The 22994-nt window shown below is 37.3% G+C and overlaps 1 protein-coding gene across 2 annotated transcripts in view; it reads left to right on the top strand.

The window, feature by feature from the left end:
* Positions 1-22994, top strand: part of LOC126248346 (proton myo-inositol cotransporter-like) — a 544708-nt gene that overhangs the window by 505092 nt on the left and 16622 nt on the right. For both annotated transcript variants that reach the window (XR_007545464.1, XM_049949254.1), the window contains exons 7-10: positions 708-871; positions 8090-8201; positions 19063-19307; positions 21983-22135. Coding sequence is in view for 1 of the 2 variants with exons in the window: in XM_049949254.1 (XP_049805211.1) it covers positions 708-871; positions 8090-8201; positions 19063-19307; positions 21983-22135 (674 nt within the window). In the remaining variant the exon portion in view is untranslated. The remainder of the gene's footprint in view (positions 1-707; positions 872-8089; positions 8202-19062; positions 19308-21982; positions 22136-22994) is intronic.

Below are 22994 nucleotides of genomic sequence, written 5' to 3'. Positions count from 1 at the left end.
CTGTACAGTAACATGAACAGTGCACACATTTCTTTTGTTGAACATCGAATTATTAGTATAAAAATGGATATTACATTCAAAAATGTTATATTCACAAAAGGACAGGTGGACAGGCCATATCTTAGCTTCAGGAGAGGCAGCACCCAGTACAGCTGATAGGAATGAATAAAAATAGATAACGGCACTCCATCCATTCATATATTTTGCTCCATGAACCTCACCATGAAGGAGAATTTCCAGAGATGTGGAATGCATAAAGTTACATGCGAACAGGAAGAAGCAGCCTTTGCAGGCTCCTACTGTAAAATATATAAATTAAGATTACTACTAACCTACTCACACTGATGGTTATCAGAATTATTTTGACATTACTTCATATGTATGTCTCTATTAGGTAAAAAACAACTGCTGTACTTAAAAAGAAAGAAAAAAAACTACTGCTGTTCCTCTTATACTACTTAGTTGTTTTTTTGTCTGATTCTTCAAACAGTGTGTTCACGTAACTTTCACACAGATCAGTATAAGCTGTCTATATACTGGCAAAAGCAAAAGACATTTAATACAATTTTTAACAGTGCATTACTTTACTTTTTACCTGGTGTTGCTGCTGACAGTAAAATACCTAGTAAGAATTTGGTTCAGTACATAGCATAAATTAGTGGAAAAAATCTATGAAATGCTTGATCGCATTTAATTATTTTTTGCAGGTATTACAGTGGTAGTATAATTCAGATGGCTGGAGTTAAAGACCTATCTCTGGTAATTTGGTTAGCTGCTGCTACAGCAAGTGTGAACTTCCTGTGTACATTCATTGGCTTTTACTTAGTAGAGGTTTCTGGACGGAGGCCTTTGTCGTTGTGGTCTCAGGCTGGTGAGTGACAGTTTGTTAGCACTTTAAATATTAATTCATTTTTACTGTATTAATAACACTTCGCTCTCTTTTAATCCATTTCTTGATGATCAAAGCATTCTGTGGTCTTGTAGTAGAACCTGACTGGCTAAAATAAACAGTATCTGCAGGTTTGCAAATGATTAGAGCTGCAATTCCCTGTGACAGTTACATCAGACAACAGAGTACATCAGCGCTGTCTGTGTTCTGTGTTGTTGTCAGGCCTGGTAGTGTAAACAACTGGTATGAACAGCATAAGATGTTGAGTGATTATGGTGAAGGATACAGAGATACCACATACTCGAACGAGACAGCATTACCAGGACCAAACTGAAAGCAGTCTCATTATGGGTCTTCATTTGGCCAGCTGGTCCAGTTGTGCAATATCCACATTTGTAGGGCACTTGGATATGACAATGTCCCATTGTTGGACTGAATGGCAATGTGAGGGCAGGCATACTTGTAGTCGAGGTTCTAGTCTGATTACCCAAGGTAGGATTGGCATACTGTGTATTGAGCACATCTGCAACTGCCATCCAACAACAAGTAATGGACTCATTGCATCATTTTGTGTCATTCCACACGTGCATTGGGCACTAGCAGCAGCCGAAGTAGGGAATTACCATCCCATGCATAGCTGCTGTTAACACTACCACAACAGAAACTGGTGTGTTTGGAGTGGTGCCATGACCAGGAAGCATAGGCTGCTAATGATTGACATTGCATTGTGTTTAATGATGAATAACATTTCTGTACTCTCAAGGATGACCATTATCAGCAAATATGGCAGCAGCCTGGGGAGACGTCCCATTCTTCCAATGTTTCAGAGAGGTGCAGCAGAGCAGTGTTACTCTTTGTGTCATGGTGTGTGGATCCATCTATGACTTACAGTCACAGCTGGTAGTGATTGAGAGAACTCTGACAGCACTGTAGTACATCATGGCAGTAGTGCGTCCTCCTGTGTTACCTCCCTTGTGACAGTATGGAGGCACCATTTTTCAACGGGACAATGCTCAGCCACACATGGTACATGTCTCCATGAACTTCATGCATGATGTTGACATACTTGCACAGATGGCAAGATTCCTAGATCTGTCCCCAATACAATGTGTGGGACCATTTCGGACATCGATCCCATTACAATGCTGTGATATCTAGGACCAGTTACAGCAGTTAAGGGCCAAGCCTCCATAGGTGATACAACAGTTTTGACACATTTCTTAACCAAATCAGTGCATGCATGTGGGCCAGAGAGTATGCAACATCTTAATGATTACTGAGCTTATACTACCAAGTTCTATGTAAATGTGATTCAGTTTTGTAATCTCTGAAATAACATCACATACCCTCTCAATTCATGAATTTTCATTTCATTTCCTCCTCCCTCTCTGGGTGCTTAACTTTTTGTCTGGCAGTGTATTATTATGGGGAAAAAACACTGTTTTGCTGTCAGTTTCAGTATCTTCTAATGATTCTGGACAAGAACTACACACAATCATAACAATACCTGTAAACGATAAACATTACATATTTATATTCTCCTCAGAGTATCGGACTTACATAATCCTTTACAACAAATTGCAAATCAGCAAATACAATCTGCAAATGAGAGTAAACAAACTTAAATATCAATAAATAAATTTAAATATTAAATAACATCAGGTGTGAGTGAACACTGCACCTTAGCCGTCATTGAGGCTACTATAATGCATCACTTCCCCACTTACTTCAGCAGTGATCCACAGTTGCTGAAGTCAGTTGCCCCAGTTACCATGACAACTGCAGTGAGTGTTGGCAATGCCCTTCTATTTCTGTCATTGTTTTCAAACAATGCATTCAAACCATTATTGTGGACTCTGCCTCCTACTTTCTTGGTTCATTCCCTCAAAGAAAGACTGGTCCTCTTTTTCAATCATAACACGTGCTATATTGCAGTAGCCTAATTTGAAAATGCTCTTCACATGAGCAATAGAGAAAATGGAAAATGAAAAATATTATTTTTTTCCCTTCACTGTTACAGTTGGCCAGCTGTCTGAATACAGGCTTCGGTTAATACAGATTGTTTATTAGTACAAATCAAAGTTGAAGAAAATATGAAAGACTGAACCCATGGCATTTGGTGATCAGTAAAGGAACTAATAATTATTCATTCACATAATTATTGATTTTAATCAAAATTCTCCTCTTTAGCAGCACTGACTGGTCAAAATTCACTCCATTTTACCGTAATATACAACTGTTATATAGTAACATACAATTAAATCCCAGTTACTTATGAGAAAATATTAGTTTACACTTTCATATACACTTTTGAATCCAAAAACCTATTACTACCAAAAATACTCACAGTCTGGTATTGTATATGCTTCTTTACCTTCAAATGCACACCTTATGATTTTCATTCCAGGCTGTCTAAGTTGTGGCTTTACAGAACGAGAAACATGGATATTAAAATACTGGCACCAGAATTATCAAATCTGCATATTTCATATTACTGATTTAACCAAGAACATTCAGTCAGTCCATTTTAAAGCCACCTGGGTCATGGGATGAGCTCTATTGACACTCTGACCTTTTTTCACTTTCGTCCAGTCTCCTTCTTCAGTACTACAGCCCTTGATGGGCTTTGGCCTCCACAACCATCTTCCACATTTGTTCTCTGCTTATCTCTTCCATCCTCAGATCTCCATCTTGGTAAGGTCAGCAAGCATATTGTCCAGCCATCTCTCTCTTGGTCACCCTTTCAGTATGCCTTTTATTATTCGTTTGGGCATCATGTCATACCTCTTCCTCTCCACATGTCCTAACCAACATATTCTTCATATTTAATAAATGTCACTGTATCTTTCTCTTGTATTTCATAATTTCACTTCACTCTCCAATCCTATGCTACTCTCACAGGCCTATAAATTTTTCGCAGGATTGTCCCATCAAATGCACTTAGTTGTTCGCATCTGCTTTTGTCATTGTCCACATTTCTGACCCATATGTAACAACTGGTTGTACAAGGGAATAGTATAAGCTTAACTTGGCTGTTCTTGTAATTGGAGAATTCTCAAATACCTGTAAGTTTATGTATTAGATGCTGTTTCCTGCTTGTATTCTTTTTCTAATATGAGGTGGTTATAATTACAGTGGAGCTACTCGCAGAGGTCCACTGTGGGCTGTCATGATCATATGGCAGCAAAAGTTTCACTAGAGGCCATACATTTTGGGTTATTCAAGAAAAAACATACAAAAGTGACCTTCAGACACACCTGTGCTCCCACACTTAGCTCCCTCTGGTGGATTTCTATGACATTTATCATGGCACTCCCTCCTACCACCGTACAAAAATTTGCAACTCCATGAATTATTTCCCACATTCAACATTTTTTGGTCTTCATTGACTGGCCTCATTAGGCCACTGGGCTTAGTCAAGCACTTACAGATTGTAAAATTGACAGTATGTGTAAATTTTAACAACGTAAAATAAGTGATTACATCATTGTATTCGCCAAGCCTTCTGACTATGAAACTAACGTTCTTGTAAGGGCTAAGTTTGGGTTGAATTGTCTACGTAATTAGTTTTAGCATAACATTGTAGTCTTTCTTTTTCTTTCATTGCCCTCACAGGCATGTTTAAATCAATAATCTTAATGAAAGAGCCGACTATGCTGGAAGTGTAATAGCCCAATCAATAGAGACCAAAAAAAGTTAAGTATCGGGACTAGTTCATGTAATCGAAAGTTTTTTGTACAGTGATAGGAGAGAGTGACATGAACAACATACTAGAAATTCTCACTGGTGAGGGATGAGTGTGGTGATGGAGGTATGTCTGAAGGCCTCTCTTGCTCTTTGTTTTCTTGACTAACTCAAAAACTGTGGCCTCCAATGGAAATGTATCCCAGTACAAAATTTAACTACATAAAATTTCGTAGAAAAGGTTCTGGTCATTTTTTTTTCTGTAGCACTAATAGTTTGCACCTAGCAACCAAGAGAATATGAAAATCTTGAGTGGTTTTTGAAGACCAGATAGAACATCATGGGTTGCATAAAATGATGTTGGTAGGGCAGCTGAATCACACTGTATATACTGTTACAAACAGCATGCACCTCATACAGTTTTAGCTATGAAATAAATGTGAAGATCAAGCTCCAGAGTGTTTCTAAAAAAATATGGGATGTTATTTCCCTCTCAGAGTATCAGCCTTCTGTAATACTTAACAACAAATCAGCATATGCAAATAGCAATAAACAAATTTAAATAGTAAATCGTATCATGAGCATTAGTGAGCACTGCAGCACAGCCATGATTTAGGTTGCTATGTTACAAAATGTTTCCAGCTCACTGTTATCAACAGTATTCTTAAGAAAAAGCTAAAAAATCGAATCTAAATCACTGGTACATCCATGACCAGTGTCCAAAAAAATGTGTATTACCATTTGTTGGAAGACAGTCTACCAAAACAGGAAATATTTTGAAGAAAATGAAACATTCTACTACTCAACTGAGATAGTAGGCAAAAATGTGTTTTACCTCAAAGGCACACAGTCCTCAATGAATAAAAGCGGTGTCTATAACATCAGCTGGAAAGATTGTGGTTCATATTTCATAGGAGAAATGTCACCACAATTAAGGAAACCCACAGAAAATGGAAGCTGCAGAAAACACACTCTACATTTACACAGTTTTATCTGGAGACTTATTACTTTGATGATCGTAAATTCTTTGCTGTATATATTTGGACTATTATAAATGTCAACATCTTTGTCAGTTACAATAGACAAAGATCTAATGATGAAAAATCTAGGTTGTAAAAATAAATAAATAGAGAAATAAATGGCAAGAAATGTATTTTCTATATAAAACTGAAATTATTGGCATAATGACTTTTTTTTCTGTACTGAAACAAATCTGATACAATATTACAACATATCCAACATGTTTTAAAACTCTCAGTTGAAATGTTGTGCAAATTCTCACGGTACCGTATTTACTCGAATCTAAGCCGCACTTTTTTTCCGGTTTTTGTAATCCATAAAACCGCCTGCGGCTTACAATCGAGTGCAAAGCAGGCGGAAGTTCTGAAAAATGTTGGTAGGTGCCGCCACAACTAACTTCTGCCGTCGAATATATGTAGCGGAACACAGGCATGCTTTGTAGGCACAAAGATAAATACTGGCACCAAAACCTCTGCATCAGTAAAAAAAATAAAAAATAAAAAAAGGTGGAAGACGAGCTTTTTTTTCTCCGCCCTGAGTTTCGACCACTACATTTTCATACATTATCCAACGAAGTAAATACAAATTCCGTATTGTTCATCTTCAAATGTAGCAGAATTTCAATGTACTACGAAAATCCGACTGGCAAGACTGTTTGGGATGTTTGTCAATATGGTCAAGTCTACGTTCTGAATTTTTTCGTGCCTGTGACAAGAGATGGTTGCTAATACGAACCTGACGAAATGTGAATCACATGCAGTATTCTCTTCACCACAAGAAAGAATACGAATATAAACATTTTGCCATGTATTCTTTCGTGTTTGCTGCTATCTCATTTAAATCCTGTCTGCCTAATAAACTACGAAACTAGGGCGAGACAACAGTAAATGTGGAAGAATACACATATCGTGTCATGTTTATATTCGTATTATTCTTATGTCTAATAGTGATACAGTCAGAAATGAAGATGGCAACTGACTAGATTTTTAAATCTAAGATGACTCTAATTTCTGTGCAGAATTTGATGTACTAAAGAAGCGGCCGCAAAGATTTTCAAACGGAGAAAAATTTTCACCTAACTCTCGTTCAGAACATCTTCTATCATACGCAGTCTATTATTTGGTTCTTGTTAATCATTATCAAAGAAAGCAGCAGTGTAAGTAACAACAAATAGCAGTCTCTTGCCATTGTTTTGCTAGTGAGATTATTCCTCATTTTTATTTTTTTTAATTTGTAAGCGGCAATAGTGCGCACAAAAGCAAGCCATGCCGCGAGCGGCGACAGGCCGTAAACACGCACTATCAGAATGCAACAAACAGTGCATGACACAGTACAGTAATGCATTTTCAGCTTAGAGTGACGTAAACACCTATAACAAAGAAAACGCCACTTATCAGATCGAAGCAAAATAAGCAATCGATTCAAACCAGACGAAGCACGTGAAAAAGGAAGGGTACCCATATAAATACGGACGGAGCGCCTGACGCATAGCAATGGCTACGTGGTAAAGCTTAACTGCTAAGCTTACGACTCAAACCAAACTACTGTAGCTGTATCGTCATTCATTCGACCTAAATTGTGTCTCGTATTACAATGGACCAACTTTGTTTCGATTTGGAGGTGTGGCCTAAAACTTATCTCTCCCCTTGAATTTCGAGTCTCAAATTTCACGTGCGGCTTAGATTCGGGATTTTTTTTTTTTTTTTTTTTCGAGTCTCACTTTTCAGGTGCGGCTTAGATTCGAGTAAATACGGTAATTCACCAAAGTTCCTAATATCTTAAATATTGGCGAAAAGTTTCTCACTCTTTGCAAACAACCATAGGCTTGATGGCATACTTAAAACATTTTAAATTAGGTAGTTAGGTAACTGAAATAATAAGCTGAGAAGGATAGATTGTTACTCACCATATAGAGGAGACATTGAGTCACAGACAGGCACAATGAAAAGACTGTTATACGTTTAAGCTTTCAGCCAAAAAACTGAACTTAAATCCGTCTGAAGACGCCATGAAGGCCTAATGGAATTGACCGGCTACTGTGTCATCCTCAGCCCTCAGGCATCACTGGATGTGGATATGAAGGAGCATTTGGTCAGCACACCACTCCCCCAACCGTATGTCTGTTTCCGAGACTGGAGCAACTACTTCTCAATCAAGTAGCTCCTCAGTTTGCCTCAAAAGGGCTGAGTGCACCCCGCTTGCCAACAGCGCTCAGCAGAGCGAATGGTCACCCATCCAAGTGCTAGCCAAGCCTGACAGCGTCTAACTTTGGTGATCTGATGGAGAGAGGGGGGGAGGGGGGGCGAGAGAGAGAGAGAGAGAGAGAGAGAGAGAGAGAGAGCAGTCTATGCTTTCCATAATTTTTTATTTTTTTTTTATTTTATGCTGGACTTTCCATTGTTTGAAATAATGATTCATCCAGGAACCTAAATATGAAGCTATCACACATATATATTATGTATTATCTCTTACATAATGTCACAATTCTTTCTGCAGGGGTTGTACTGGCTCTCATCATTCTGGGTGTTTCTTTCCACCTGATGGCACTAGACTCACCAGGCATTAGCAGTCCATTTGATGCACAGGAAGGGCCGTGTTCTGCAGCTGAGTAAGTGTTCACACTTCATAATATGTCAAATATAATAATAATAATAATAATAATAATAATAATAATAATAATAATCCCCGTGGAGGCCCGGGAAAAGAATAGGCCTCCGGTATGTTCTGCCAGTCGTAAAAGGCGACGAAAAGAACAAACCACTAATAGGGCTAACCCCCCTTTTAGTGTGATTAGTTGGTTCAGGACAGAACTAAAGAAGCCTCGGACAAGCGCCGTCATGGTCGGGGACGACGCTTGAACCCTATGCCCGCCCACAATGGTAACGACACTGCTAGCCAACTGGAAAATGATTTAAATCCAAATAGAGGTGTTTTGCAGGATATGCTTCCTGCAACCACCCTAGAAGGAAAACAAAGACAGAGGATGAGATGGTCAGATGAAGTTAATTGACACCTCATGTTCTGTTATTACCAAGCAACAAACCTAGGAACCAACACAACTGGATACAGATCACAAGTATACACAACATTTATTACCAGATACCCAGAATTAAAATTTTTAACAGAACAACGACTAGCTGATCAGATCCGTGTAATAATCAAAAATAACAGGATACCCCAGTCAGAATTAGAAAACATCAAACAAGAAGTACAACAAATACTGGAACAAAATAATGTGCAATCAGAAGAAGAAGAAAATACAGTAATGGACTCAAACATCCCAGAGCAAACAAACAAAGAACAACACGCACCAATTAAACAATCAGAGGAAAACGAAATCTTAAGACAGCCACCAGAACAAGCACAAATAGAACACGAAGTGACACAGATGCTAGATATAGAAGAAAAATTTCAGCTAACATATATAGAATACAAAGACACAAATACAGACATTAGACCATTCTTGCATAGACCACCAAATAACCCACAAGTCGAAACAACAATAAAAACTATCAACACAATCATACACAACAAAATAAATGAAAACACAACTATGGAAGAGTTACAACTACTGGTTTATATAGGAGCACTCACTACATTAAATATACACACTAGACAGAGATCAGAACCAACCAACACACAGAAGAAACCCACAAAACCAGCATGGCAACACAGGCTACAGATCAGAATAGAAAAACTGAGAAAAGACATCGGACAGCTAACACAATTTATAAGAAATGAAATCTCGGAAAAAAAAACGAAAAAGGTTAGGTAAAATCTCACAACAAGAAGCGACAGAGCAATTAGACGAAAAGAAGCAGAAATTACAAGCATTAGCCAAACGACTCAGAAGATACAAAAAAAGTGAAAATAGAAGGAAACAAAACCAAACATTCAACACAAACCAAAAGAAATTTTACCAGACAATAGATAACACACACATTAAAATAAACAATCCACCAAACATAACAGACATGGAACACTTCTGGAGCAACATATGGTCAAACCCGGTACAACATAACAGGCATGCACGGTGGATACAAACAGAAACAGACACATACAAGATGATACCACAAATGCCTGAAGTGAAAATTTTGCAACATGAAGTCACCCAAGCAATTAATTCTACTCACAATTGGAAAGCCCCTGGAAATGATGAAATAGCAAATTTCTGGTTAAAGAAGTTCACCTCAACACATTCACATCTAACTAAATTATTTAACAGTTACATTGCAGACCCATACACATTCCCTGATACACTTACACATGGAATAACTTATCTGAAACCTAAAGATCAAGCAGACACAGCGAACCCAGCTAAATATCGCCCCATAACATGCCTACCAACAATATACAAAATATTAACTTCAATCATTAAACAGAAATTAATGACACATACAACACAGAACAAAATTATAAATGAAGAACAAAAAGGCTGTTGCAAAGGAGCACGAGGATGTAAAGAGCAACTGATAATAGATGCAGAGGTGACATATCAAGCTAAAACTAAACAAAGGTCGCTACACTACGCATACATTGATTACCAAAAAGCTTTTGATAGTGTACCCCACTCATGGTTACTACAAATATTGGAAATATACAAAATAGATCCTAAATTGATACAGTTCCTAAACATAGTAATGAAAAATTGGAAAACCACACTTAATATCCAAATAAATTCAAATAATATCACATCACAGCCAATACAGATTAAGCGTGGAATATACCAAGGAGACTCATTAAGTCCTTTCTGGTTCTGCCTTGCTCTGAACCCACTATCCAACATGCTAAATAATACAAATTATGGATACAATATTATTGGAACATACCCACACAAAATCACACATTTGCTATACATGGATGATCTAAAACTACTGGCAGCAACAAATCAACAACTCAACCAATTACTAAAGATAACAGAAGTATTCAGCAATGATATAAGTATGGCTTTTGGAACAGACAAATGTAAGAAAAATAGCATAGTCAAGGGAAAACACACTAAACAAGAAGATTACATGTTGGATAACCACAGCGACTGCATAGAAGCGATGGAAAAAACAGATGCCTATAAATATCTAGGATACAGACAAAAAATAGGAATAGATAATACAAATATTAAAGAAGAACTAAAAGAAAAATATAGACAAAGACTAACAAAAATACTGAAAACAGAATTGACAGCAAGAAACAAGACAAAAGCTATAAATACGTATGCCATACCAATATTGACCTACTCATTTGGAGTAGTGAAATGGAGTAACACAGACCTAGAAGCACTCAATACACTTACACGCTCACAATGCCACAAATATAGAATACATCACATACATTCAGCAACAGAAAGATTCACATTAAGCAGAAAGGAAGGAGGAAGGGGATTTATCGATATAAAAAACCTACATTATGGACAGGTAGACAATTTAAGAAAATTCTTTATAGAACGAGCAGAAACTAGCAAAATACACAAAGCAATCACTCATATAAATACATCGGCTACACCACTACAATTTCATAACCACCTCTACAACCCTTTAGACCACATAACATCAACAGATACGAAGAAAGTAAATTGGAAAAAGAAAACACTTCATGGCAAGCACCCGTATCATCTAACACAGCCACACATCGATCAAGACGCATCCAACACATGGCTAAGAAAAGGCAATATATACAGTGAGACAGAAGGATTCATGATTGCAATACAGGATCAAACAATAAACACCAGGTATTACAGGAAGCATATTATTAAAGATCCTAATACCACAACAGATAAATGCAGACTTTGTAAACAACAAATAGAAACAGTAGATCACATCACAAGCGGATGTACAATACTAGCAAATACAGAATACCCCAGAAGACATGACAATGTCGCAAAAATAATACATCAACAGCTTGCCTTACAACATAAACTTATAAAACAACACGTTCCTACATACAAGTATGCACCACAAAATGTACTGGAGAATGATGAATACAAATTATACTGGAACAGAACCATTATAACAGATAAAACAACGCCACATAACAAACCTGACATCATACTCACCAATAAAAAGAAGAAATTAACACAATTAATCGAAATATCCATACCCAATACAACAAATATACAAAAGAAAACAGGAGAAAAAATTGAAAAATACATCCAACTGGCTGAGGAAGTCAAGGATATGTGGCATCAGGATAAAGTTGACATCATACCAATTATACTATCAACTACAGGAGCCATACCACACAATATCCACCAATACATCAATGCAATACAGCTACATCCAAACATATATATACAATTACAGAAATCCGTAATTATTGATACATGTTCAATTACCCGAAAGTTCCTAAATGCAATATAACATGTACCGTACAGCAAAAAGGAAGTGACGCTTGATAAAGGTCCGCGTCACTCCATTCTTAACCAGACTTCTAAAAAGTCTGAGAAAGTAATCAAATAATAATAATAATAATGCACTGTAGTGTGCTTTGAAGAATTACGTGTGGAAATTTTTATAGAAAACACTGGAGTAGTGTGCAATGTGAATTATCATGTATGTGCACAAATATTTAAACATGTATGTATACTTGCTTCCTAACTGTACTGTGAAATATTATGGGTGGAGGTTACACTCAACAACAGAGCTAGGTTAATAATTGGCTCCTTTTACCGACCTCCCGACTCAGCAGCATTAGTTGCAGAACAACTGAGAGAAAATTTTGAATACATTGCACATAAATTTTCTCAGCATATTATAGTCTTAGGTGGAGATTTTAATTTACCAGATATAGACTGGGACACTCAGATGTTTAGGACGGGTGGTAGGGACAGAGCATCGAGTGACATTATACTGAGTGCACTATCCGAAAATTACCTCGAGCAATTAAACAGAGAACCGACTCGTGGAGATAACATCTTGGACCTACTGATAACAAACAGACCCGAACTTTTCGACTCTGTAAGTGCAGAACAGGGAATCAGTGATCATAAGGCCGTTGCAGCATCCCTGAATATGGAAGTTAATAGGAACATAAAATAAGGGAGGAAGGTTTATCTGTTTAGCAAGAGTAATAGAAGACAGATTTCAGACTACCTAACAGATCAAAACGAAAATTTCTGTTCCGACACTGACAATGTTGAGTGTTTATGGAAAAAGTTTAAGGCAATTGTAAAATGCGTTTTAGACAGGTACGTGCCGAGTAAAACTGTGAGGGATGGGAAAAACCCACCGTGGTTCAACAACAAAGTTAGGAAACTACTGCGAAAGCAAAGAGAGCTTCACTCCAAGTTTAAACGCAGCCAAAACCTCTCAGACAAACAGAACCTAAACGATGTCAAAGTTAGCTTAAGGAGGGCTATGCGTGAAGCGTTCAGTGAATTCGAAAGTAAAATTCTATGTACCGACTTAACAGAAAATCCTAGGAAGTTCTGGTCTTACGTTAAATCAGTAAGTGGCTCGAAACAGCATATCCAGACACTCTGGGCTGATGATGGCATTGAAACAGAGGATGACACGCTTAAAGCTGAAATACTAAACACCTTTTTCCAAAGCTGTTTCACAGAGGAAGACCGCACTGCAGTTCCTTCTCTAAATCCTCGCACAAACAAAAAAATGGCTGACATCAAAATAGGTGTCCAAGGAATAGACAAGCAACTGGAATCACTCAACAGAGGAAAGTCCACTGGACCTGACGGGGTACCAATTCGATTCTACACAGAGTACGCGAAAGAACTTGCCCCCCTTCTGACAGCCGTGTACCGCAAGTCTCTAGAGGAACGGAAGGTTCCAAATGATTGGAAAAGAGCACAGGTAGTCCCAGTCTTCAAGAAGGGTCGTCGAGCAGATGCGCAAAACTATAGACCTATATCTCTGATGTCGATCTGTTGCAGAATTTTAGAACATGTTTTTTGCTCGAGTATCATGTCGTTTTTGGAAACCCAGAATCTACTCTGTAGGAATCAACATGGATTCCGGAAACAGCGATCGTGTGAGACCCAACTCGCTTTATTTGTTCATGAGACCCAGAAAATATTAGATACAGGCTCGCAGGTAGATGCTATTTTCCTTGACTTCCGGAAGGCGTTTTATACAGTTCCGCACTGTCGCCTGATAAACAAAGTAAGAGCCTACGGAATATCAGACCAGCTGTGTGGCTGGATTGAAGAGTTTTTAGCAAACAGAACACAGCATGTTGTTATCAATGGAGAGACGCCTACAGACGTTAAAGTAACCTTTGGCGTGCCACAGGGGAGTGTTATGGGACCATTGCTTTTCACAATATATATAAATGACCTAGTAGATAGTGTCGGAAGTTCCATGCGGCTTTTCGCAGATGATGCTGTAGTATACAGAGAAGTTGCAGCATTAGAAAATTGTAGCGACATGCAGGAAGATCTGCAGCGGATAGGCACTTGGTGCAGGGAATGGCAACTGACCCTTAACATAGACAAATGTAATGTATTGCGAATACATAGAAAGAAGGATCCTTTATTGTATGATTATATGATAGCGGAACAAACACTGGTAGCAGTTACTTCTGTAAAATATCTGGGAGTATGCGTGCAGAACGATTTGAAGTGGAATGATCATATAAAATTAATTGTTGGTAAGGCGGGTACCAGGTTGCGATTCATTGGGAGAGTCCTTAGAAATTGTCGTCCATCAACAAAGGAGGTGGCTTACAAAACACTCGTTCGACCTATACTTGAGTATTGCTCAACAGTGTGGGATCCTTACCAGATCGGGTTGACGGAGGAGATAGAGAAGATCCAAAGAAGAGCGGCGCGTTTCGTCACAGGGTTATTTGGTAACCGTGATAGCGTTACGGAGATGTTTAGCAAACTCAAGTGGCAGACTCTGCAAGAGTGGCGCTCTGCATCGCGGTGTAGCTTGCTCGCCAGGTTTCGAGAGCGTGCGTTTCTGGATGAGGTATCGAATATATTGCTTCCCCCTACTTATACCTCCTGAGTAGATCACAAATGTAAAATTAGAGAGATTCGAGCGCGTACGGAGGCTTTCAGACAGTCGTTCTTCCTGCAAACCATACGCGAGTGGAACAGAAAAGGGAGGTAATGACAGTGGCACGTAAAGTGCCCTCTGCCACACACCGTTGGGTGGCTTGTGGAGTATAAATGTAGATGTAGATGTAGAACATACTTTCACACTTCCTTCTGAAGGTATCGGTATTGTGTAACTACAGCATATGCAAAGTAGTTTTTTACTTTGATACACCTGAAAGTATGGTGCTTGCAAAAACGTACACATAATATGACTTCTACATAACAAGTTAATTTATCTGCAGAGGAAGATAAAAGGTTTATTCTTTACCTCAGTGGAAATTACATTGGCACCTTAAGTTAAATGAAATAAGTAAAAGGTTGTGTTACAAGATGGTGTACACAGTAGGACACTCAGATCATCCCAGCGACTGGCAGAGAAGGCTGAGAAGATCAACCTTGCATGCAGAGTTTCAACAAAGCTCAAAATTTGCAGCATTGTCCCCATGTCAGATTGTGGCTACCTGGTTCTGAGTTGAGTGGAAGGACTGCACCACAGACTTCGAAGGTTGTGTGACAAGCTAGGCTACGACTTCCTGTACTTGCACGATTGGGTAGAGAAATGTAGGGTCACCATAAATGAGTTTGGTGTACAATTCACATCAAAGGCTGAAACCTAGACTGTGTGTTGGGTGCACAGAAGCATTTTTTTTAGATTGGGTGACTCTCCATCCTTTCCACATAATGAGCTGTAGGAGATACAGAAGTGCAAGTGTAAGATCCAAAAGAATGCCCTGTCCCCTCCCCTGAAGCAAGAGTATTAAAATTTTAGTAATTAACTGCCAAAGCATTTTCATCAAAGTGCCATAGTTTGAAGAATTCCTGAAAAACAACGCAGCTCATGTAATACTAGATACAAAAAATCAATTAAAACCTGAAGTTGACAGCAGTGAGATTTTTGGGTATAATTTAAGCGGTTATCAAAAGGGTAGGCTAATGGGAAGTGGAGGTGGTCTATTAGTTGTGGTGGACAAGAAACTCAGTTTCATGAAGATAGAAATTGAAGTTGCATATGAGATTGTTAGGGCAAGACTCGGTATCAGATGCAGGCATAAAATTGTAATTGGATCATTTTATTGCCCACCAGGCTTGCCTCCTGATCTAACTGAAAACTTTAGAGAAAACCTCAGTGTGCTTGTAAGCAAATTTCCAAAATCACAGGTGTATACTCTAATTATCCATTAATCAGTTGGGAAAATTAGTTTTGTTAGTGGTGGATGTGAAAAGACATTGTGTGAAACATTACTAAATAACTTCTCTGAAAACTACCAGGAACAGTCAGTTTGGAACCCCACTCATGATAGAAATATATTGGATCTCATGGCAACAAATATATGTGACCTCACTGAGGATGTCCACATAGAAACTGGCATGACTGACCATGATGCAGTTGAAGCAGCAGTGATTACAACAGTACAAATGACAACTGAAACAAGTACAAAGACATATATGCCATAAACTTGGTAAAACACTCAGATCTCAATGAGGAACCTGAAACTTTCAGCACAGGAAAGGAGAATGTAGAGGAAATATGTCTAGAGTTCAAAAGAATAGTTGGCCATGCACTGGATATAAATGTACCCAGTGGAATAGTTCATAATGGGAGAGACCATCCATTGTATACAATCATTGTAAAGAAACTGCTAACAAAACAGTGAATACTGCATAATAGGTGTAAAAAAAAAAAAAAAAGCGTAAGACTATAGATAGAGATGCTGAATGAAATGGGTCTGGCTGTAAAGAGAGCAATGTGTGAAGCCTTCACTGACTACCATAGCATAATACTGTCAAATGGTCTTTCACAGAACCCAAAGAAATTCTGGACATACGTAGAGGCTGTTAGTTGGACCAAAGTTAGTGTCCAGTCACTCGTGAATGAGACAGGAACTGAAATTGAAGGTAGCAATGCAAAATCTGAAATGCTTAACTCCATTTTCAAATATTTCTTTACAAATTAATATCTAGGGGTATTGCTCCAACTTATTTCTCGGTCACTGTGGAGATATGTGATATAGATAATAGTCTCAGTGGGGGTTAGAAACCACTGAAATCATTAAAATTGAACAAAGCTCCAGGGCTCGATGGAAACCCTATCAGATTCTATACTGAATCTGTGACTGAGTTTGCCACTTTTGTAACTGTAATCGATCATATCCCTCAAAGAAAAATCCATGCCCAGAAGTTGGAAGAACTCTCCTTTTCATATATTGTGAAATTATAACCTGGAGAGACAAAGGAAAGTAAAACGAAGAAACCCCTGTAGGTAGAAGTTGGAAGACCCAGTTATACACATCTTGGCTTGCAGAAGTGTATATTAAATCACAACTGTAATAAAACTCTAGTGTCACCATATTGTCTATTGTTTTTAAATTGTTTGATTAATGACACCATTTCTTTGATGCATAACTAACGATACCATAGCATCAGCAATTCTCGACATTATCTTGATTAATCCACACTTCATTTTTTCATTATATTGATAACACCAACACATACATTTGCACATGTGCAAGTGTGTGAATGTCTGCAGCATTTACAGAGAAACAACTTTCACATTTGGACCAGGTTCAGTACATTGCACATCACAAACACTTGGTGCGAACTCTTTTAATGAGCCAAAAGACTACCCTGCTTAACCAGTGTGCCCAGCACTTCACATAATAATTTGTGATAAAAATGAAAAAGATGACACCATTAAATAATTAGAACAAAATTTCAGGTGTGAGATGTAGGAGAACGTTTATTTATATGGAGAATTTACCATTGCTGTAAAAATCTTTGCACTGTGATGTGGCAAAAAGTTTTAGGAGATTGCAAAATCATTAAAAGGCTGACTGTTTACAGAATTTTTTGCTCCTTATTCAAAAACAATAAATATTATGTGACTGTTGCAACCAGTATTGGAAAGTGAATATGGTATTGAAATAAGACAGTTGTGCATATTTTCCTCACCCATTTGATAGAGCAGTCCCAAATTAGTCTAGTGTAATATTAATTTTATCAGTAGATGTTAACAGGGTCATTAGATCATGAAGAATAACCAGTGCTCCAATGATGACTGAACAGCACCCTGACCTGCTCAGCTACTGCTGAAGTACTGGTTGCTCTTAGTGTGTTAATGTCTTTGTTAATACATATGAATAAAATAAATATTGAAATATACTAATTTGGGACCCATCTATCAAATGGCAGGGACCCATCTATCAAATGACACACACAATTCTGTGCTAAAACAATTTTATTTGTAATGGGAAACAAACTGGCACTTTCTGTCGACACTGAGCATCGCATGAAAGACAAGAGTATTTGTTTGGGGTAACTCTGGCTACACATTGCAAAAGTGAAATTTTCATGGTAGAGGGTTTATCAAACCACTTTAACACAATTTCTGTAGTGTTCAGCTCTCAGATAGCACGTGGGAAAAATGAACACTTAAATCTTTCCATGTGAGCTCTTATTTTATTATGATGGTAATTTCTCCCTCTGTAGATAGGAGTCAACAAAACAATTTTGCATTTGGAGGAGAAATTTGGTGATTGAAATTTCTTGAAAAGATCTTGCTGCAGCAGTAATACAAAATGAGGTGCCCTTCTTAGAACTTTTTTGATGTCTTCCATCAGTCTTATATGATAAGGATCCCATACTGCCTAAGAATACTCTAGAAGTCTAATATAACTAGCCTCTTTAGTATATCTGCTGCATCTTCTAAGTGTTCTTCCAATAAAACACAGTCTTCACTTCACCTCCCCCAAAACATTTTCTGTGATAATTCCAATTGTAATCCTCACATATTTAACTGAATTGACAGCTTTAAATTTTTGTGATTTATAATTTAACAGAAATTAAACAGATCCTATGTAGTGCTTATGTGGATGAACTCTCACTTTTTACGCCTTACTCAATTGTCGCTTTTTGTATCATACAGATATCTTGTCTAAATCATTTTGCAATTGGTTTTGATCTTCTGATGAATTTACTTAACTATAATGGCGGCATCATCTGCAAATAATCTGAGGACTGCTCAGATTATCTCCTAAATTGTTTGTTTAGATTAAGAACAGCCTGTAACATTTCGTTCTGGAATGCCAGCTATCACTTCCATTTCATTCGATGACTTTCCATCAGTTACTGTGAACTGTGACCTTTCTTACAGGAAATCACAAATCCAGTCACACACTGTGACTATACTCTGTAGGCATACAATTTGATTGGAAGCCCACTTGTGAGGAAGAGTGTCACGTGTCTTATCTAGAGACACGGAATCAATTTGAGAGACACAGTTGACAGCACTCATTACTTTGTGAATAAAAAGCAACTTGTGTTTCACAGGAATGATATTTTGTGGATCCATGCTGACTATATGTCAATAGATGCACATAAAATTATTTAACAATTTGAAATTGACCATTTTGCACTGCAGGACATGTGCATCTTGTATGGACCAATTAGCAGGCTGCGGCTTTTGCTACTGGGATCTTGATGTGGCAACTAATGGAACATGCCTGCCTGTGAATCCTGAAGGTGAAGCATTAGTGGGGCTGTGTTCTAACATGACATCAACTCTTGTGGATGATGGGCTGACACTGGCTGTGGGATGGTGCCCATCACATTATTCTGCTCTTGCAGTTGCAGCACTTGGCATCTACCTTTTGTTTTTTGCTCCAGGTATGTCTCAGTTTTTATTGCAAGAGGATTGGACAGAATCTGAGCAATTAAAAACTTTTTTGTGTAAGTTGTCCACAATAAAAGATTTTGCTAGCTTAAGGTGAAGTAGTGGAACAATATGTGAAATTAAATGTTACATTCTAGGATGATGATTTAGTTTTAGTCAACTTCTAATTTAAATATTCTATTTATGAGGCAAGTTGGTATGTGGAGTCACCTTTCTGGTAGCCTCTTTGACTACATCCCAGTGTATCTAGAATGCTGTTTACAGCAGCGAACTTATTTTTGCTCGGTACAAAATAATATCTCTTGTAAAAGAGTAGAGCAGTTGACTAGAACAAGTTTTCTTTAACAGTATCTGGAAAACAAGTTGCTCAAGAACATCGTAGTCCAAAAAATTCAATCTCTGTAATTCATTGTGGAAGACTGTTACAGAATTTTCATTAGAACATTGTGTTTAAACAGTATCTGTAGGATTTTTAATTGGGAAAATGTGGCTTGGAATTTGTATCTGACCTTTCTGATTGAGGTTTTCTAAAAATGTTTCATGAAACCTCTCTGCAAGTGAGATTGACATTGTATGCTTGTGTGGTGGTACTTGGCTCTAAAATTGCCATTTCAAATTGTGGTGGTGGAATAAATTTTCCTCGTCAGTGTTTGGCAGTAAGTGGATGAGCTACACAGATAATAATAGTTTTTAGTATACAAAAGGAATAAAATATATAATTCTGTTGTTCACACTGTGATACTATCTTCAGTGAATTCTTCAACAGAGAATTGGCACTTTTCCACCAGGCGAGTAAAGAGCTATTGTTTCAGTGAAGCTCTATGTTCAATAAATTACTGGCTTTCATTTTATTGTAAATTTTTAACTCTGTGTACTCTGAGGTGATTGGGTAAAGAGTTTTAAATGGTGTTTTGCGGCATTTAAAATTTTCTCTGTAGCGAGTGCTGCAGTTGTGGTGGAAAACGGTGTCAAGTGTACATTTGTTTTTGTATAAGTCAGCCAACACCTCATACATGTAAAGGGAGGGAATGGGTAGTTCTTTCAATTTTTTTGTGGTGGTAAACATGATACACATTATTCACAATGTATTTTCTTTCATAATAATGCTAAGAGCCTTGTGACATTTGCTGAATATCCCTGGAAGATTGTCATAATGAATGAGCAACCCAAAGTAACTGTTTTGAATTATCTTTCTGGTATCTATATTTGTGTCACCTGAAAAAATACACATTGAAAATGCTAAGGTACTATGTTTATTTGCTAAGTAGTCATTGTTTATCTCCCAATTTAAATTTTTATCAAGATTTAGGCCTAAGGGCTTTTATAGGGTTTGCTTCTGTGATTCCTTTTATTTTGCTCTGTTCTAAGGACTAATTTTCAAATTGTATTATTTTGTATTTAGTTCCATTTAGTTTTAGACCATTTTAATGGAGACAAGAATAAAGTCTTTCAAAAGTATTTTTATACTTTATGGAATTCTTTGGTGCACATAATTTTCAATTAGAAAAGATATGAGCAAATAAAATTGAATGAACATTAGTAGCAAGTGGATCATCATTTATATAGAAGAGGAATAGATAGATACCCAATATCCAACCTTGAGGGACTCCTTCAAAAAATTGTTTTCCAGTTTCAGGAGTAATTGGTGGAATTTGAAATTACAATTGTTTACTTTCTATCTAGCAAGTAAGACTTCAAACCATTGTAAAGCAGTGTCCCTGATTCCGCCTATTACAGAATACTCATATGACCTTTTTGCCCTTATCTAATGTGGAGCATATTTTTTGAGCAAACTCATTGATGGTATTTACAGAGCTTTTTCCTAGTTGTAATCCAAACTGGGTTTTAAAAATTTGTCATTTATAGTAAACAATGTTTGAACCTGTTTTGCTGCAATCCTTTCAAATGCATTAGAGGACACTGGGGGAAGTGAGATGGAACAGTAATTCCCTATATCTTCTGTTGATTCCTTTTGAACGTATTTTCTAACATGTACACAAAGCCATTACAAGAAGCATATTGAATAATGTACTGTGTATCATAAACTAAATAAATCTGTTAGTTGAATATACTTTTTAAAAAGCAAACTAATGTAAGCTAATATAGAATAACAAATAGTATATGCATTATAAAAGTCTGATGTTGTGTTGTCCCACTGTATGTGTTAGTATGTTGAAGGTAGATGTTCACCATTCACCACTCGCTTACTGGACAATTGTCAGTTAGTTTGTGTAGTACTCTGATGCATGAAAGCAAATTATTTAACTACTAGTTAACAGTTTGACCATGAATTGGTATGATATTTAGTGAGAAAACATGAGGCTTGGTAAAGATTAAACCATCACTGAAAGATTCTTTACTTGGGGTCTGAAGGACAGTAAACAACTTAATGAAAAATGCATCATGAAATTAAGGTGGAAACCAACATACATGTAGCATAAGGCTGTTGAAGACCATATATTCCTGTCACCCCTCGCACTCCTTCTTTCTTTAAATCTCCACTTTGATGTATATGATGTAGTCTTAAAGATAAATTTTCTAAACTTATTACTTTTTTGTAGTAATACATCACTTGATACTATAAACAACATGAATGTATTTTATACTCACTGAAGACTATACTAGGCTGTTTAATTTGCTCTATTTGTAATTGTTACCTGATTTACAGGTATGGGTACTATGCCATGGACGATAAATTCTGAAATATATCCAACCTGGGCCAGAAGCTTTTGCAATAGTTTTGCAACATCTACAAATTATGGATGTAATCTGATAGTTTCAATGACTTTCCTCACACTTACTGAAGTGTTGACCAAGGAGGGTAAGTTAGATATAGTTAACAAATCATCACATTTTGTGCAAATGTTTATTATGTAATATGTGGTAAAAATTCAACAAGACATGAAATTAATTTGCATAAAACACTTAGATAACTGCTGCTCCTGAAGATAATTGATTTGCATAACAATGTTTCTTTTACCAGTACTATGAGAAGTGCATAATGTTGAATTTTCATAACTGGTTTTAGAGTTATCTAAATGAAAGGAAAATTAATGTAGTATTAAAACTTTACAGAATAAAACAATGAAATAGGAATGGAGGGTGGAGGAAAGAGGAGGACATGCAGAGATCATAAAATATTGACAAAGAACTAGAATACTTGGCGACTAAGTGGCTGAGGAAACTAGAAGTTGGGATTAACATAAAGAAAATGAATAAAACTAAAACCAAAAATGTTTTGCTTGGGAGACAAGATGAAAACAGGCAGGTGCAGTGGGTTGCTATAGTTAACTTTGAGGGGTAGGGAAGTGGGGGAGGGGGCAGAGAGGTTTTTGGATTTGTGTTTTACTGGTTGTGTGTTTGGCAAGAATTCTGGTTCTATTTCCAGCTGAAAACTAGTTGCAGTGCTACATTATGATACAGTAAATGATGAATTATCTATGTGCATAAAGGAAGATGGTGTGAGAGATCAATGTGAAATCACTTTGGACATCCTTTGTGACCTGAATAGATAAGGGCAGTAAGTAGCAACCTTAATGCTACAAATTTAGTTCGAAAATGGTGGTAGACAATATTGTGTAGTTGTAGAACACTAATTCAAGACACAGCATGCCGTTTTGGTGGGGAATGTGTAGTTTCATTTCCTACAAGTGTGATTTGATAAGCTAAGAGAGGTTGAT

The sequence above is a fragment of the Schistocerca nitens genome, chromosome 3 (assembly GCF_023898315.1).
Source record: "Schistocerca nitens isolate TAMUIC-IGC-003100 chromosome 3, iqSchNite1.1, whole genome shotgun sequence".
Classification (NCBI taxonomy): Eukaryota; Metazoa; Arthropoda; class Insecta; order Orthoptera; family Acrididae; genus Schistocerca; species Schistocerca nitens.
Note: the sequence above shows the minus strand (reverse complement) of the source record. Positions and strands in the feature narration are given on the sequence as shown.